Raw genomic sequence first — 16,922 nt, 5'->3', positions numbered from 1 at the left:
GAGAGATAAAGTTGGGGGAGGTGAGACAGGGCAAAGAGAGCAGGGGATGCTGGGGAGGCAGAGAGAGAGAGCCAGGGGATCCTGCTGGAAGGTGGGGAGAGAGAGAAAGCTGGGGGTGGCAGAGAGAGACAGGGGATCCTGCTGGGTGGGGAGAGAGAGAGAGCGAGCTAGGGGATCCTGCTGGGTGGGGAGAGAGAGAGATAAGGGATCCTGCTGGGTGGGGAGAGAGAGAAAGAGAGAGAGAGAGAGGGGGGATCCTGCTGGAAGGTCGGGAGAGAGAAAGCTGGGGGTGGCAGAGAGAGAGAGAGGGGGGAGAGAGAAAGCTGGGGGTGGCAGAGAGAGAGAGAGAAAGCTGGGGGTGGCAGAGAGAGAGAGATAGGGGATCCTGCTGGGTGGGGAGAGAGAGAGAGAGAGGGGATCCTGCTGGAAGTTCGGGAGAGAGAAAGCTGTGGGTGGCAGAGAGAGAGAGGGAGGGAGAGAGAAAGCTGGGGGTGGCAGAGAGAGAGAGAGAGATAGGGGATCGAGAGAGAGAGGGGATCCTGCTGGGTGGGGAGAGAGAGAGAGAGGGGATCCTGCTGGAAGTTCGGGAGAGAGAAAGCTGGGGGTGGCAGAGAGAGAGAGGGAGAGAGAAAGCTGGGGGTGGCAGAGAGAGAGAGAGAGACAGAGCTAGGGGATCCTGCTGGAAGGTGGGGAGAGAGAAAGCTAGGGGTGGCAGAGAGAGAGAGGGAGAGAGAAAGCTGGGGGTGGCAGAGAGAGAGAGAGAGAGACACAGAGTTAGGGGATCCTGCTGGAAGGTGGGGAGAGAGAAAGCTAGGGGTGGCAGAGAGAGAGAGAGCTAGGGGATCCTGCTGGGTGGGGAGAGAGAGAGAGAGAAAGCGCTGGGGGTGGCAGAGAGAGAGCGAGCCAGGGGATCCTGCTGAAAGGTGGGAGGGAGGGAGAGAGAGATAGAAAAAACTGAAAGGATGGGGATGATAGAGCTGGGGGAATGGGCACAGGGAGCAGGAAGGGCCACACACACTATTTGCCAGTCAAACATACAATAGCTCCCACAAAGAGCTTGTGCAAAGTTGGCAGGACAGTTGTATCTTTCCCTTTGAAAATCTGTGCAAAGTCTGCAGTTGCACCTGGATGGGCAGGTTTCAAATTTAAACCCCAATTTGAGTAAAATTATACAAAAATAAATCACTTAAATAATTTTTTAAAGCTTTCTTTTTGTCTATGTACTCAGAATTCTCAACCCAGTCCTCGGGACACAGCAAGTCCATCATGAGATAAATGTGCAAATCTCTCTAATGCATATTCATTGTGGATAGTATCTGATAGCAGATAAAGTTGCTTTTTGGTGTTGTATCTTTGTTGTGTTACTGGGCTCAGAATCTCTGCTATTTGCTAATAGCAACCTTAGTTTAAGTGTGGGGGTCATTGTAGAATACTTGCTGTTAACAGAGATAAGATTAAGGTGTGAAATTAAAACACAAAACATGTTTGTTTATATTGCAGCCCAAGGCAAGTTACATTCAGGTACCAGGGGTATTTACCTGCCACCTGAAGGCTTACGATGTGGGAAGGCGCACCATTTATCCCACATTACTGCACAGGTACCAGGGGTGTTTACCTGCCACCTGAAGGCTTACAATGCAGGAAGGGGCACCATTTATCCCACATTACTGCACAGGTACCAGGGGTATTTACCTGCCACCTGAAGGCTTACAATGCGGGAAGGGGCACCATTTATCCCACATTACTGCACAGGTACCAGGGGTATTTACCTGCCACCTGAAGGCTTACGATGTGGGAAGGCGCACCATTTATCCCACATTACTGCACAGGTACCAGGGGTGTTTACCTGCCACCTGAAGGCTTACAATGCGGGAAGGGGCACCATTTATCCCACATTACTGCACAGGTACCAGGGGTATTTACCTGCCACCTGAAGGCTTACAATGCGGGAAGGGGCACCATTTATCCCACATTACTGCACAGGTACCAGGGGTATTTACCTGCCACCTGAAGGCTTACGATGTGGGAAGGCGCACCATTTATCCCACATTACTGCCCAGGTACCAGGGGTATTTACCTGCCACCTGAAGGCTTACGATGTGGGAAGGCGCACCATTTATCCCACATTACATTCAGGTACCAGGGGTATTTACCTGCCACCTGAAGGCTTACGATGTGGGAAGGCGCACCATTTATCCCACATTACATTCAGGTACCAGGGGTATTTACCTGCCACCTGAAGGCTTATGATGTGGGAAGGCGCACCATTTATCCCACATTACTGCACAGAACAAGTTACATTCAGGTACCAGGGGTATTTCCCTGCCACCTGAAGGCTTACGATGTGGGAAGGTGCACCATTTATCCCACATTACTGCACAGGTACCAGGGGTATTTACCTGCCACCTGAAGGCTTACGATGAGGGAATGCGCACCATTTATCCCACATTACACCATTTATCCCACATTACTGCACAGGTACCAGGGGTATTTACCTGCCACCTGAAGGCTTACGATGTGGGAAGGCGCATCATTTATCCCACATTACTGTACAGGTACCAGGGGTATTTACCTGCCACCTGAAGGCTTACGATGTGGGAAGGTGCACCATTTATCCCACATTACTGCACAGGTACCAGGGGTATTTACCTGCCACCTGAAGGCTTATGATGTGGGAAGGTGCACCATTTATCCCACATTACATTCAGGTACCAGGGGTATTTACCTGCCACCTGAAAGCTTATGATGTGGGAAGGCGGACCATTTATCCCACATTACTGCACAGGTACCAAGGGTATTTACCTGCCACCTGAAGGCTTACGATGTGGGAAGGCGCACCATTTATCCCACATTACTGCACAGGTACCAGGGGTATTTACCTGCCACCTGAAGGCTTACGATGTGGGAAGGTGCACCATTTATCCCACATTACTGCACAGGTACCAGGGGTATTTACCTGCCACCTGAAGGCTTACGATGTGGGAAGGCGCACCATTTATCCCACATTACTGCACAGGTACCAGGGGTATTTACCTGCCACCTGAAGGCTTACGATGTGGGAAGGTGCACCATTTATCCCACATTACTGCACAGGTACCAGGGGTATTTACCTGCCACCTGAAGGTGCACCATTTATCCCACATTACTGCACAGGTACCAGGGGTATTTACCTGCCACCTGAAGGCTTACGATGTGGGAAGGTGCACCATTTATCCCACATTACTGCACAGGTACCAGGGGTATTTACCTGCCACCTGAAGGGGCACCATTTACCCCACATTACTGTACAGGTACCAGGGGTATTTACCTGCCACCTGAAGGGGCACCATTTACCCCACATTACTGCACAGGTACCAGGGGTATTTACCTGCCACCTGAAGGGGCACCATTTACCCCACATTACTGCACAGGTACCAGGGGTATTTACCTGCCACCTGAAGAGGCACCATTTACCCCACATTACTGCACAGAATAAGAGCAGAATGTTAAATTCTATGCATTCTCCCCTCCAACTAATCTGCTGCAATGCGGGTATTAAAGGAACCCTAGGGAGCTGTCCAGGAATCACTGGACCACCAGATACACCAAGATAATACTCTGGAGGGGTGAGGTGGGCCTGTGGGGTAACGCTATGTACACAGGGTGGGGCTCTAATCTTGGCTGCCAGGTGTCAGTGGAGTGAAAAGGCTGAAGGGTCTCCCAAGACAACGCCCAGTAACTTTTCACTATGAATTTGGAGAGAACTCATTCCCTTTAAAAGGTGGCAATCCTGAGATATGGGCCCACCATCACGTGGGTCAGCTATGCTAAAAATTTTTCTGGCATTATTTTACCACAGGCTTAGTAAACAGACCTCTGAGGCAAGGAAGTCTTAAGGAGCAGCAATAGGACAGCAGATTCCCTAAAAACAACTCATTTCACACAAATTCAAGCACAGGCTGGCAGTGGATGGAAAGGCAGGAAGAGTGCTACTGCTCTAATCTTCCAAGGGAGCGGGCAGAAAGGAAGAGAGGACTGGGGATTACAGTGAGAGGAGCAGGAATTAGCTGCAGATATGCAGGTCAGAAAGCATGACGGCAACTTGCATTTGAATGGTGGAAGGGGAGTGCATAGTGGAGCTAAGTTTCCTGAGCTGATAATAATGTACAGGAAGGAAACCCTTTTTGATGCAAAGAAAACTTTAGTATAAAGGGTCATAATATGAAGCTCAAAGTGGATCAAGTGAGAACCAACATCTGGAGCTGTTTCTTCACAGAAAGAGTGCTGGATGTATGGAATTCCCCTTCCAGAAGAGGAGGATGGTGATAGACTTGAAAAGGGCATGAGATAACCACAGAGGATCCCTAGTGGCTAAAAGAAGGAGATGAAGGAAAGGTAACCTGCAGAAAGCAGCAATTACCCTAAGACTAGACACAAAAAAAGCAGCTTGCTGAGCAAAGCAGATGGACCACTTGGATATTATGATTTGAGAATGTGGTGCAGCCCGGGACCTCGGTCTCCGGAATGTTTTCAACTAACCACGCCCACATTTCCTAGACATTTCACGGGTTTCCACATAAACACACCCAGAACGTGACATGGAAAAGAGGATAACTCTGAGCTTACCTTTGTAGGTCCGTTTCCATGGATCACAACGGGCAGGGTGTCATAAACCATATTTCTCAATCTCACTTTTCCACTCTCAAACTTCAGGACAACCTCATCTAGGAGCCCAGGGAAAGAGAAGTCAGCTTTCAGTGAAGGTCACATAACTCTCAACGCTCCAATGGAGAAATTCAGAGTCCTGTGAAGGACTTCAAAGGGGCGTGGGATAAACACTGTGGATCCATAAAGTCTAGAGGATGCGAAGGAAGAGAGGGAAGGCTTGCGGGAAAGACAGCTAATACCTGGAGATAATATTTATTTATTTATTTATTTATTTTTATATACCGGAATTCCTGTATGCAATACAAATCAATCCGGTTTACATGTAACGAGAAGGTTGCCCTGGTCTGGGAGGTTAGACCGGGGTTTTTTTTACATAGAACATTGAAACAATAACAATCAACCATTGAACATTATTACAAGGAACATAGAAAGTAATAATAATATTTAACCAAATAACAAATAACAAATAACCTTATTCTTGTATTGAAAAGTATGTGTGTGTTCACCTTTTTTCAAGCAACTTTAGTAGCGTATATGGTCTACAGTAAGCGGTTATATAAAGGTGAAAAAAGACTGTTAAATAGATAGATAATACCCTTATTATCTATCTATCTAATAGATAGATAATACCCTTATTCAATAGACATACACACAGCTAATGCGACTCCAACATTGCTCTAAGCTTCAAAGGCAACAGGAAATTTGGATAAAAGGGGAATAAGAACATAAGAAAATGCCATACTGGGTCAGACCAAGGGTCCATCAAGCCCAGCATCCTGTTTCCAACAGTGGCCACTCCAGGCCATAAGAACCTGGCAAGTACCCAAAAACTAAGTCTATTCCATGTTACCATTGCTAGTAATAGCAGTGGCTAATTTCTAAGTCAACTTAATTAATAGCAGGTAATGGACTTCTCCTCCAAGAACTTATCCAATCCTTTTTTAAACACAGCTATACTAACTGCACTAACCACATCCTCTGGCAACAAATTCCAGAGTTTAATTGTGCGTTGAGTGAAAGTATCTTGCTTGTTACGGCAGTTACTACCCCAAACCAAACAAGCCTGATACTTCACTTTCAATGCATATCCAGCATAGCTCTCTGCTTCAACGGCAGGGGGGAATGAAGAAAAGATGATTTTATATTCAGACAACAACCAACAAGGACTGAATTGCATAGTCTGGGTAAACAAATAAGCGTGGGAGTAGCTTGCTTGTTACGGCGGTTACTACCCCTAACTAATTAAGCCTGATACTTCACTTAGAAGCAGTTCCTGCACTGCTCTCTACCAGCAGCGGACTCACAATGGCGGACCGGCCCGGGTATTCGCCGCCCAGGCCAGCCCAGGACACATCACGTGGTCTGCCGAGCGCGGCTCTGTCACTGCCGCTCATGGCAGACCACGTGGCTGGAGCGATCGGCCCACCGGGGGATGCCCGATCCTCCGATAGGCCAATCCGCCCCTGTTCTGTACAATAATGGCCGGGGTGGAAGGGAAATAGAACCAAAAAGTTACTAAATACCAAGAGTAACAGATAAGTATGAGAGAAATTTGCTGGGCAGGCTGGATGGGCTGCTTGGTCTTCTTCTGCCATCATTTCTATGTTTCCTACAGCAAGATTCTCTGGCAATTATCTGGCAAGTTTGCATAATTTTGCATATGTCGGTAATTTAAATAAAGTCGTTTTCTAACAGTTCTGTGTCTGGCTAATTTATTTGGTTGTTTATTAGAGGAAAAGAGATCTTAGTAATTGGGGCTGGGGAAATGAAGAATGGATTTCAGGCAGACGAGAAAGGGATGAGGGGAGGGGGATGGAGGCAGAGAGGGAGGAGAGGATGGGGAAACAGGGAAGATAAAGAAAGGGAATGAGAGGAGGGAAGTGGGATCTGAAATGGAGGAAGGGAGAGGACTGGAGAGGGAGGATTGGAGATGGGGGGGGGGGGGGGGGAGAGGGAAGGAGAGTGGTGCTGAGATCTTGGGGGAGGGGGTGGAGTGCAGGGTTGGTAAAGATCCAGAGAGAGGAAAGAGAAACGTCCCTCCAATGGCTTCAGCCCTGCTCAGTACCCTCTCCCCCCCCCCTTTATTGCTCCCATCCATCCTTCCCCAGTTCCACTTGCATGAAAATCCCAATCCCCAGCCTGCGACCTGTCATACAGCCCTCCTCCCCAGCACCCGTTCACCCTCTCTATCACAAGCCCAGCCCTTCTCTCTCTTACCTCAGTGTCTCCCTCTTTCACACACAATCACCTCCCTCCTGCTTCATAATCATCCCACTCCCCACACCTCTTTTCCTTATTCCTCCCCCCACCCAGTGCTGGTCACTGCGAGGAGGAGGAGGAGGAGGAGGAGAGCAAAGTAGCAGCAGCCTGTGCCAGCCTGGCCCCATTTCTGCTTTTAACTGATGGACACTGTACAGCACCATGGTGGAAAGCAGCAATCACACCCTATCTGCTGCCACTCTGCTCCTCCTCAAAGCAGACCAGGAAGGTAGCGTCAGTAGCCTCCTGATCAGGCACCATCCAGCTCCCTGGCCTCCCAGGGCAACTGCGCATGGAGCAGTGCAGTGCACAGCAGGGGGCAGCCTCCTGATCAGGCACCATCCAGCTCCCTGGCCTCCCAGGGCAATTGTGCATGGAGCAGTGCAGTGCACACCAGGGGGCAGCCTCCTGATGAGGCACCATCCAGCTCCCTGGCCTCCCAGGGCAACTGCGCATGGAGCAGTGCAGTGCACACCAGGGGGCAGCCTCCTGATGAGGCACCATCCAGCTCCCTGGCCTCCCAGGGCAACTGCGCATGGAGCAGTGCAGTGCACACCAGGGGGCAGCCTCCTGATGAGGCACCATCCAGCTCCCTGGCCTCCCAGGGCAATTGTGCATGGAGCAGTGCAGTGCACAGCAGGGGGCAGCTTCCTGATCAGGCACCATCCAGCTCCCTGGCCTCCCAGGGCAATTGTGCATGGAGCAGTGCAGTGCACAGCAGGGGGCAGCCTCCTGATCAGGCACCATCCAGCTCCCTGGCCTCCCAGGGCAATTGTGCATGGAGCAGTGCAGTGCACAGCAGGGGGCAGGGGCCCTGATTATAAAGCAGGTGGTTTTAGGATGGAGCTCATGTCTGTCAGGTGGGAGTGAGGCTCACAACGAGCACTAGATGAAAGGCTTTTGCTCTATTGATTTGCACAAGACAGGCAGGCCATGAATACTAACATTAGCATAGGAGCAGGTGAAATACATTTCTGCCTCTGTCAGGGCTGCATCAGTGGCTGTAACTCTGTGCTTAATGCGGGATCACAGAGCATTTAAGAAGGCTTTGAAGACCTGGCTTCTCAGAGATGCATTGAAAGAATAGTAATGTACTTGGCAGATTTAAAAATAAAAGACCTTACTCGAGATGAACATGAGTTGATTCTGTATCGATATTTGAGAATTAATATCATTTTGTTGATTTTTAATTTGTATTTAGATGATTAGTTTTTATATTGTAATTTTAATAATGTTTTTATTATATGTATTGTCTGCAATTGCTGTTTGAAGTTATTATGTATGTGAAAAAGGTGAACCTTTTAGATTTTGTGCTAAGCGATATAGACACTAAATCAATAAGTAAACCATTTTCCCAAGATAAATATGCTGGCTGAAAATTGCACACCTTATACATGGGAAGAGCAGGTGCACTCAATAGAAAAGCCAGAACTGAATGTTTGGTGGGTCCAAGGTCACCCCAACATGGGTGGTCTACGTCCTTCTAGCTATTCCCTTATCAATAAATAATGCCTTAGCATGCAGCCTGCAATGGATTCTGAGCAGTTTGCAACAGCCGTCAAGCTTCATGAGTGACACTTTAAATATTTTAATTCTATTATTTCAAGCACTTACTAACATTAAAAATGCCTTATTAATCTGGAATAAATTTATGTTATTTATTACAGTTTCTTAATATACACTATCATGCAAAAATAAACAAAAATCATTTAACAGAAACATCACATCCAATCACGTAATAAAACAAATACTGTATTCTTTTATGAATCCTCATTCCAAAAATGAAGAAAATATTAATCATAACTGGAATAAAACATCAATAATCATATCATAAGAATGTAAGATTTGCAGTGGGTGTAGAACAGAACTAGGACATGCAAAAAAATGTATAATCAAATTCTTGTGTCACCTCAGTGACAGCAAAACAAACTCTCTCCACTGCCACACACTTTGTGAAGTAACACATACCCCTACAAAAAAAAAGAATACATCTACAACCTTGCCATACCATAACGGCAGTAACTCCCAGGACTCAAACAGCAGCAACCTTAACTATGAAGAAGCAGCAAGGCAAACATTACACCAGGCCCTAGAACACTAATATACCATCTCTGGGCAAACAGAACAAGCCAGACTGCTACAAATCCCTCTAGAGAAACTACACATTAGCCAAAATACTGCATCTATGTCACACATGCGCATCAGACTCTTACCTAATACAGAATAAAGGTCAACAAATTTGAAACAGAAACATGCAGATAGAACTGAAATGGAAAGTCTGAGAAACCAGACTCTGTGAACTCTGGAATACTGAAGAAAAAGCAAAATACAAATATATAAGAAATGCACATTCCCAAAGACAGCATATTCTAATCACTGAAAGGCAACATTTTTTGGTTTTTACCTTTGTTGTCTGATCTTATTTTTCTAATCAGTTAGTCCCAGCCTCTTTTTTCCCCCTTGTCTGTCTTTTCCTTATTCCTTTTTCAAGGTCTCTTCTATTCTTTGTTTCTTCTCTTTCCTCCAGTCTTCTTTCCTTCTTCCTTCAAACACACACACACAGGCTCTCTCTCACTTACACTATCTCACAGACAAGCTTTCCCTCACACAGGATCCCACTCTTACATGTTCTCTCTCACATACATCCAGGCTTCCACTCCCACACCAGGATCCCACTTTCATATGCAGGCTTCCATTCTCACACACACACAGGTTCTCACTCTCACATGCTCGTTCCCATTCCCCCCCCCCAACATACACACACACACACACACACACACACACACACACACGAGGCTCTCATTCTTATACGCTCTCTTTCACACACAGGCTCCCACTCCCACATACACACACAGGCTTTCATATGCTGTCTCTCACAAGTAGACTCATTCCCCCCCTCATAGACACACACAGGCTCTCACTTTTATAAGCTCTCTCACACACAGCTCCGAATTCCCACCCACTGACACAGGCTCTCACCCTCACATGCTGTCTCTCTCTCTCTTACACACACACACACCCAGGCAGGCTCCCATTCACATAACACACATACATCCCAAGGCAGGCTGCCATTCATACACACACACACACAGGCAGGCTGCCATTCATACACACACACACACACACACACACACATCCAGGCAGGCTCCCAATCACATAACACACATACATCCCAAGGCAGGCTGCCATTCATATACACACACGCACACCCAGGCAGGCTCCCATTCACACACACATCCAGGCAGGCTCCCATTCACATAACACACATACATCCCAAGGCAGGCTGCCATTCATACACACACACACAGGCATGCTCTCATTCACACACACATACATCCCAAGGCAGGCTGCCATTCATACACACACACACACACACACACATTCAGGCATGCTCTCATTCATACACACATACATCCCAAGGCAGGCTGCCATTCATACACACACACACACACACACATTCAGGCATGCTCTCATTCACACACACACACACACACACACATACATCCCAAGGCAGGCTGCCATTCATACACACACACACACTCTCAGGCATGCTCTCACTCACATAACACACACACATCCCAAGGCAGGCTGCCATTCATACACACACACACACACACTCAGGCATGCTCTCACTCACACACACATACATCCCAAGGCAGGCTGCCATTCATACACACACACACACACACACACAGGCATGCTCTCATTCACACACACACGCACACCCAGGCAGGCTCCCCATTGGGAGCAGAAGGAGAAGCTTGTTCTGCTGCTGCTCCTCAAGTTCCTGCCCCACAGAATTCAACGTAGAGTTGATCTTGCGAAGCATGAGATCATCCTAGACCACCTACTTGCCACACATGTTTTGATTGCCTCAGGGACAGCACACTTGAAGGAGTGGGAGAATGGGGGGGGTCCTCCAGATGAGGTTATTTTTTTTCTTTAACCTCCTGTGGTTTGGGGGTCCATCAGCAGCCTCCTAGGTCTGCTCACCTGGATGTGCATGCCCAACATGTCCACTGAAGCCCTGCGACAGGGCCTCTCTTCTAGGGACACTGAGCAATGCCAATTGGGTGAGCCACAGCCCACCTGTGACTATGCCACTGGATTAGCTTGGGAGACGTAACAATGCATGCATGTAGTTTTGCTTTTTCAGGGAAGAAAACACAGGTGTTGATCTCTGCAGGTGCAGTTTCTTTAGGCAGTTTTGAAAAGGAAAGTACAAGACTAATTTCCCTTTAGAATTGGTGCAAATTTTATGGGTAAAAATACCCACACACTTTGCAACTAGCTACAGACTTTGGAAAATTGTCCTATATACTGGTAATTTTATAACGGCTCACATAAATGAGATGAAAATATGTGCATAATTTATTTACAGTCATTCTTCCCCACCCAGTTACCAGATACCTGATCTGGGCGGTTCACAGAAAGCACAGAAATTTTAAAACAAACAGAATAAATGAATAAATAAAACTGAACTATTTAGTTAAAAGCTTCCCGAAACAAAGTCCCACAGCTGCCAGATCTCTGCTGGGAGGGGGTGACCCAAGAAAGGGCTTCATTCCTGGTCTCCAGTAATCTGGCTGCTTTAACCTCAGGCCCAAATAATAAAGAGGTTCCTTCCCATCTTAACAGTCTATGGCGTATACCACAATAATAAGGTTTTTAAATGTTCTGGTCCCTCCTCATACATGACTAAATGTTAAAGTCAGAAGTTTAAATTTAAGCCCTCTCTTTACAGCCCTCCCTTCTCCTAGTCTGATAAGAAGCAGCCTGAAAATTTCAAGGTCACAGACGGAGAAATACAAAATACAAGATGGAGGGATTAACTAATTGTGAATGCAATCAAGCTGGCAGTTAGGGAGTTAAAATCTTGTCCTTGCTGCTCTGTTTGCTAAGGGGGAGCTGAGGGCAGGAAAACACCTGGCATCAGCCCAGATTTAGTTTCTAGATGCAGTATACACTGGACATAGGATCTACAGGCCTTATGGATACGGGTCTGCTTTTGGGGCACTCATAATCTTATCTAACTTGGTATTAATTTTACAGTAGTGTTTGCTTGCTATCCGAATTATTATATAATTGATTTTATTTACATGACACTAATGCTGATTTTGTTATTCTGGGCATCCACTGGAATATGCTAGGTTTGGAGAATAATCCCACATGTGAGAGAGAATGATGTACAAAGTGGTGAAACAGGAAATATGGATAAGACACAAGAAAACCACCATTTCGGAGTAGTGCTGAGACATGCAGTAGTTTTTATCATCAGTTAGTTTGGCAATACTTCAAGGAGAGCTGGTAGAAAATATTATACAGTGTATTTGTCAGCCATGGACATAAGACCATAACCCATGGTAGGATGGATAGATTCCTGCCTAGAGCTGAATTCTGACCAGATCAGCAGTATCATTACAGTCCATCCACTGAGACAACGCTTGCAGAGTCATGGCCTGGAGCATCACCAGTGGACAATCATCCAGGAAAGTGGCCCCTGTATGACTCGTGGATCCTTGTTGCTGAGGTGAGGTTGGCTGAACTTACAGAGAGAGCCCTGCAGATACTCTCCAAAAGCTGGTAGACCTAAACAATTTCGCCTATCAGTTTCATTGTAAAGCCCAGTTGGCTACTTTATGTTACATGGAAACCGATGTGATGTTCTCCTAACGAATGTCGGTATACAAAAATTGCAAATAAATAAATAAATAAACAAGGGAAAGACAGGTCAGGAGTTTCACCTATAGTAGCCCCTTTCCCCTTGGGTTGAACCCTCAGGTTCCAGGGGCCAGCAGATCTTCAGCAAGAGTCTCTCAGGAAAAGCCTAGAGTGTAGGTCCAGAGTTGGGTAGCAGGCAAGAGTGCTCGATGTTTGGGCTAAGATTGGAAACAGGCAGGAGGCAATGATAGAATCCAGGCTGAGGTCTGAGGCAGGAGGAAGGCAAAAATGATCAGAGTCCAAACTGAGGTCAAGTCCAGAAGTCAGTCCACGGGTAGGCGAGGAGGAGGACTGATGTGGAGTGGAGGAGTCTAGGCAGGCTAAAGTGGAGAGGCGAGGTGGTTAGATTGGAAAGATGGAGCAGACTGGGCTGGAGAGATGGAGAAGACAAGGCTGGAGGGAAATGCAGGAGAAGCAACTCACACTACAAGACTATAGGTGACCCATTGTTGACTCAAAGAGAAGAGATCCTGGCAGGGCCTTTATAGGCTAGAAGAGGCAATGTCATCAGTGGGATCCATGAGTGGTTTCCCGTCACAGGCCCTATAAGTTGCATGCAGTCCAGTACTCACGGGCGTAGGGGAGGTTCTGGGAGAAGTGAGCGGCAATGGTGGTGACCTGTCACAAAGGAGAGGGGCCGGTGTCAGGTGACTGTCACAACTTGCAGGGCCTTAGCCACGAGCCATGAAATGTAACAGACCCTTTCCGCCTATCACCTCCCAAAGTCCTGGAGTGACGTGGATTGCTGGAACAGGCTTTTTCCTGGTACAATTGTATTCCTGTTTAGCCTGGGTATTTGTGGGAGAAGAGAAGAAATGATCTACATGGAATTTATTGATGTATCCTGTATGATTAGAGGCATTCATTCGTTATTTATGCTGCTGTACAGCTGATGTGTTAGTTTTCATCTCATGTAATAGGAATGTCTGCATTTTGGGGTTTTATTCGTGAGGTAGGATTCGCTGCATGCATCATAGTCACCTTTGATTTAGGTGGCTGCCCTTGTATATTTTAAGAATGATGAAATTCTTTCCACACATTTTGTATACGTTTGGGATAAAATGTTTGATATAAAAAATTAAAAGGTAAATGTGAATGTATAAATGATATTTATTCCCTGTAAATGATTTGTTAGGGCTGCCATTATTAGCAGATATAGGGATTTAAGTTATTCATGTGTGTGTGCTCTTTATTTAAATGCAGCTTTTACCACAGTCTCTTTACTGGGATATTTTAACTTCCTTGTTTTGCCAATATCCTTTGAAGATGCCTCCCTTTGAAGCATGCGCTGCTGAGCCACTCTCGGCTTTCCCCAGTGAAATGGTTTAAAAGCTGCTCCACCTCATTTTTCAATGTTAGCACCTGCAGCCCAGTGCCGCCCTGGTTAAGGTGGACCTATCCCATTGGACTAGCCACCCCTTTCCTCAAAATGCTTCCTAATTCCTTAACAAATCTACGGTCCTCTTCCCTGCATCCATTCATTGAAGCTTTTCAGCTCAGCCAACATCTGGGGTCCTGCGCATGGACCGGCAATGCAATCCTGCAGATTCTGCATTTCAGTGTCCTACTTAAAAGCTTAAAGTTACTCTTCCTACCTCATTAGTACCCAAGGGTACTGCAGCAGTCAGCTTTCTCCACAGCTACGGTGACCAACTGCCCAGCGTCCAGTTACAAGGGTAAAACCCGGTCAGGCAAGGCCAGGGGCCAATCGGTGGTGGCAGTGCCCAATCCCCTGCCTGTTTTTTTTCAGGGCTCAGTTTGACTCTCCTCCTCTTCTGCCTCTCTTGTTGCTGCTTCTCGCTGTCCTCCTGGGAGTCACACAGGAAGAGGAGAGTGAAACTGAGCCCCAAAGGCAGGCAGAATCTGCCTAGGAAAAAAATCAAAAGTGGGGTGGGGAGGCAGCCAGCTGGCACCCTCCCCCCAAAATGGCTGGTCTTGCTCCATAGAAAAGTTGCCAACTCTATCCACAGCACAGTGAGGGGTGCATGAGATTCACTACCTTTGCACCAGACCGGCAAGTTACCAAGCAATCCTCATGTCCAGCAGCCATTTCCATTCCTAAGCCTGCCCTCCTGCAGACACATCCTCTATGTAAAAGGAAAAGGCATCAGCTAGTGACCAGGTCCTAGCTACACTTCCAGGTGATCCTGCTTCTCCACACTGTCAGGTCTGTCATTCTGCCCTTCAGAGACTGAAAGCCAGCAGCCTCTTGCACCAGGTGTGCACATTTCAGGCAGAATTACATCTTAATTTTATTGAGTTGCTAAAGTTTTTAAAAGCTGTTTAAGGAGTGAGTATGCGTAACCAAAATGTAAAACCCTTAAATTTATTCAGTTTTATGTTAATTTGTCAGTGACCTGTAATAGGAGTAAAATTAGTCAATTACTAAAATCAGGTTTAATTGCCTGCTGTGGTGACCCTTATTTGAGGAATCTTCCTCCAAAGGGGAAACAGTCTATACATCACATTATATACATTATATATTCCCCCCCCCCTCCTCTGTCACTCCTCATCTGAATCCCTCCCTCTTCAATTTATCTAGTTATTTTTCTGTTACTGCTTTCTTTGTATAGGCAATGCCTATATATACTTTGGTTGTAAGTTACATGTGAACCGACACGATGTGCAAACGGTTGTCGGTATATAAAATCATTTAAATAAATAAAATAAATATATACATTATACATTACATTAAAAAACTGTGACTGGAGTGGGTGAGAATCAGACGAGCTCCCACACTTTCTCAGAGCAACTAAGTGACAGAATACAAGATACAAAGACACAAATATACATGTGTTGCTTACATTGCAGACATTAAAATAAAATCTTAAAGACAAAAAACCCTGCTATCAAGTCCATGACTTCCTTTTCCCCACCTCCTTCTCTCCAGTGATCTGAATTACAGAGTCTTTCATACCTAGCGCTCCATACAGATTCTGGAAGATTCGACATCTGTGATCTATACTAATATTGAATTTTTCCTAAAAAAGAAAAGAAACAAAAATATTGATTTACACCTAATTAAAATTATTAATTTGCAAATCAGTGTCAGACTTTCACATCATCTCCTAACTGCTCTATCCCATCCTGTACATAATGCCCTTACTACTCTTATTCCAGACAGCCCCCCTTCATGGCACCTCCCCATCTCTGCATCACCCCCTTCCTCATCCAATGTGTCTCCCAGGCTCAGCACACGTTGCAACTGCATGGGGCGGTGAGAAGGGATCCATGCAGTCACTGGTGAACTCCATCCAATGGGTGGCTGAAGAATGAAGACAGGCCCACAAGTGTTAAAAAAAGAAGTAGAAGAGAAGCAATGAACCCCATGCTACTGGCAGTGGGGAAAAAGAGGCTCATTACCCATCAGGCTGTAGAACGGGAGTTCATTTGTTCCTTCTCGTGTGCTGGCTCTCTGGTATTCAGACCTCACGAGACTGGCACTACCTCTGCTGATTTCCTGCAAGCTCAGCACACACGAAGGAGCGGTAGAAAGGCTCCTGCATTTTCCCAAATAGGAAAGAGCAGCAGTAGCAGATACACCATGGTGGGGCTGTTGGTAAAAAGATGGAGCTCCTTGGACAGTGTGTGAAAGAGGAATGAGATACTGCCAGGGTTGTCGACGTGTGTGTGCGAGAGAATGGGAGCCTGCCTGGATGGTGTGTGTGAATGAAAACCTACCTGGGTTGTGTGCGCGCGCGCATGTTTCTGTGATTAGGAACCTGCTGTGTGTGTGCCTGTTTGTGTGATTAGGAACCTGCCGTGTGTGCGTGTGTGTGTTTCTGTGATTAGGAACCTGCCGTGTGTGCGTGTGTGTGTTTCTGTGATTAGGAACCTGCCGTGTGTGTGTGTGTACCTGTTTGCGTGATTAGGAATCTGCCGTGTGTGTGTGTGTGCCTGTTTGTGTGATTAGGAACCTGCCGTGTGTGTGTGTGTGTGTGCGTGCCTGTTTGTGTGATTAGGAACCTGCCGTGTGTGTGTGTGTGTGTGCGCCTGTTTGCGTGATTAGGAACCTGCCGTGTGTGTGTGTGTGCGCCTGTTTGCGTGATTAGGAACCTGCCGTGTGTGTGTGTGTGTGTGTGAAAATGGGAGCTTGCTTATGTTGTGAGTTCATATTTGAAAATGGGAGCCTGCCTAGGTTGGGTTTGTGTGAAAATGGGAGCCTGATTGGGTTTTGTGTGTGAATGAAAACCTATGTGTGTTTTTGTGTGCATATGTGAATCTAGCCTGGGTTGTCTGCATGTGTGTGTATATGAACAAGTGCCTGTCTGGGTTCTGTGTGCATGGGATCCTGC

General features: G+C 46.6%; 1 protein-coding gene across 4 annotated transcripts in view; it reads right to left on the bottom strand.

Annotated features, from left to right (window-relative positions):
* PLOD1 (procollagen-lysine,2-oxoglutarate 5-dioxygenase 1) overlaps positions 1-16,922 on the bottom strand; it is a 230,834-nt gene that overhangs the window by 60,473 nt on the left and 153,439 nt on the right. For 3 of the 4 annotated variants that reach the window (XM_029579326.1, XM_029579322.1, XM_029579324.1), the window contains 2 exons: positions 15,545-15,608; positions 4,606-4,703 (listed from right to left, as the gene is read on the bottom strand). In XM_029579326.1, coding sequence (XP_029435186.1) covers positions 4,606-4,703; positions 15,545-15,608 — 162 coding nt within the window. The remainder of the gene's footprint in view (positions 1-4,605; positions 4,704-15,544; positions 15,609-16,922) is intronic. The other variant, XM_029579325.1, reaches the window with a different exon arrangement.

This window comes from Rhinatrema bivittatum, chromosome 15 (genome assembly GCF_901001135.1).
Source record: "Rhinatrema bivittatum chromosome 15, aRhiBiv1.1, whole genome shotgun sequence".
NCBI lineage: Eukaryota > Metazoa > Chordata > Amphibia > Gymnophiona > Rhinatrematidae > Rhinatrema > Rhinatrema bivittatum.
The sequence above is the reverse complement of the archived record's forward strand: the minus strand, read 5'-3'. Positions and strand labels throughout refer to the sequence as shown.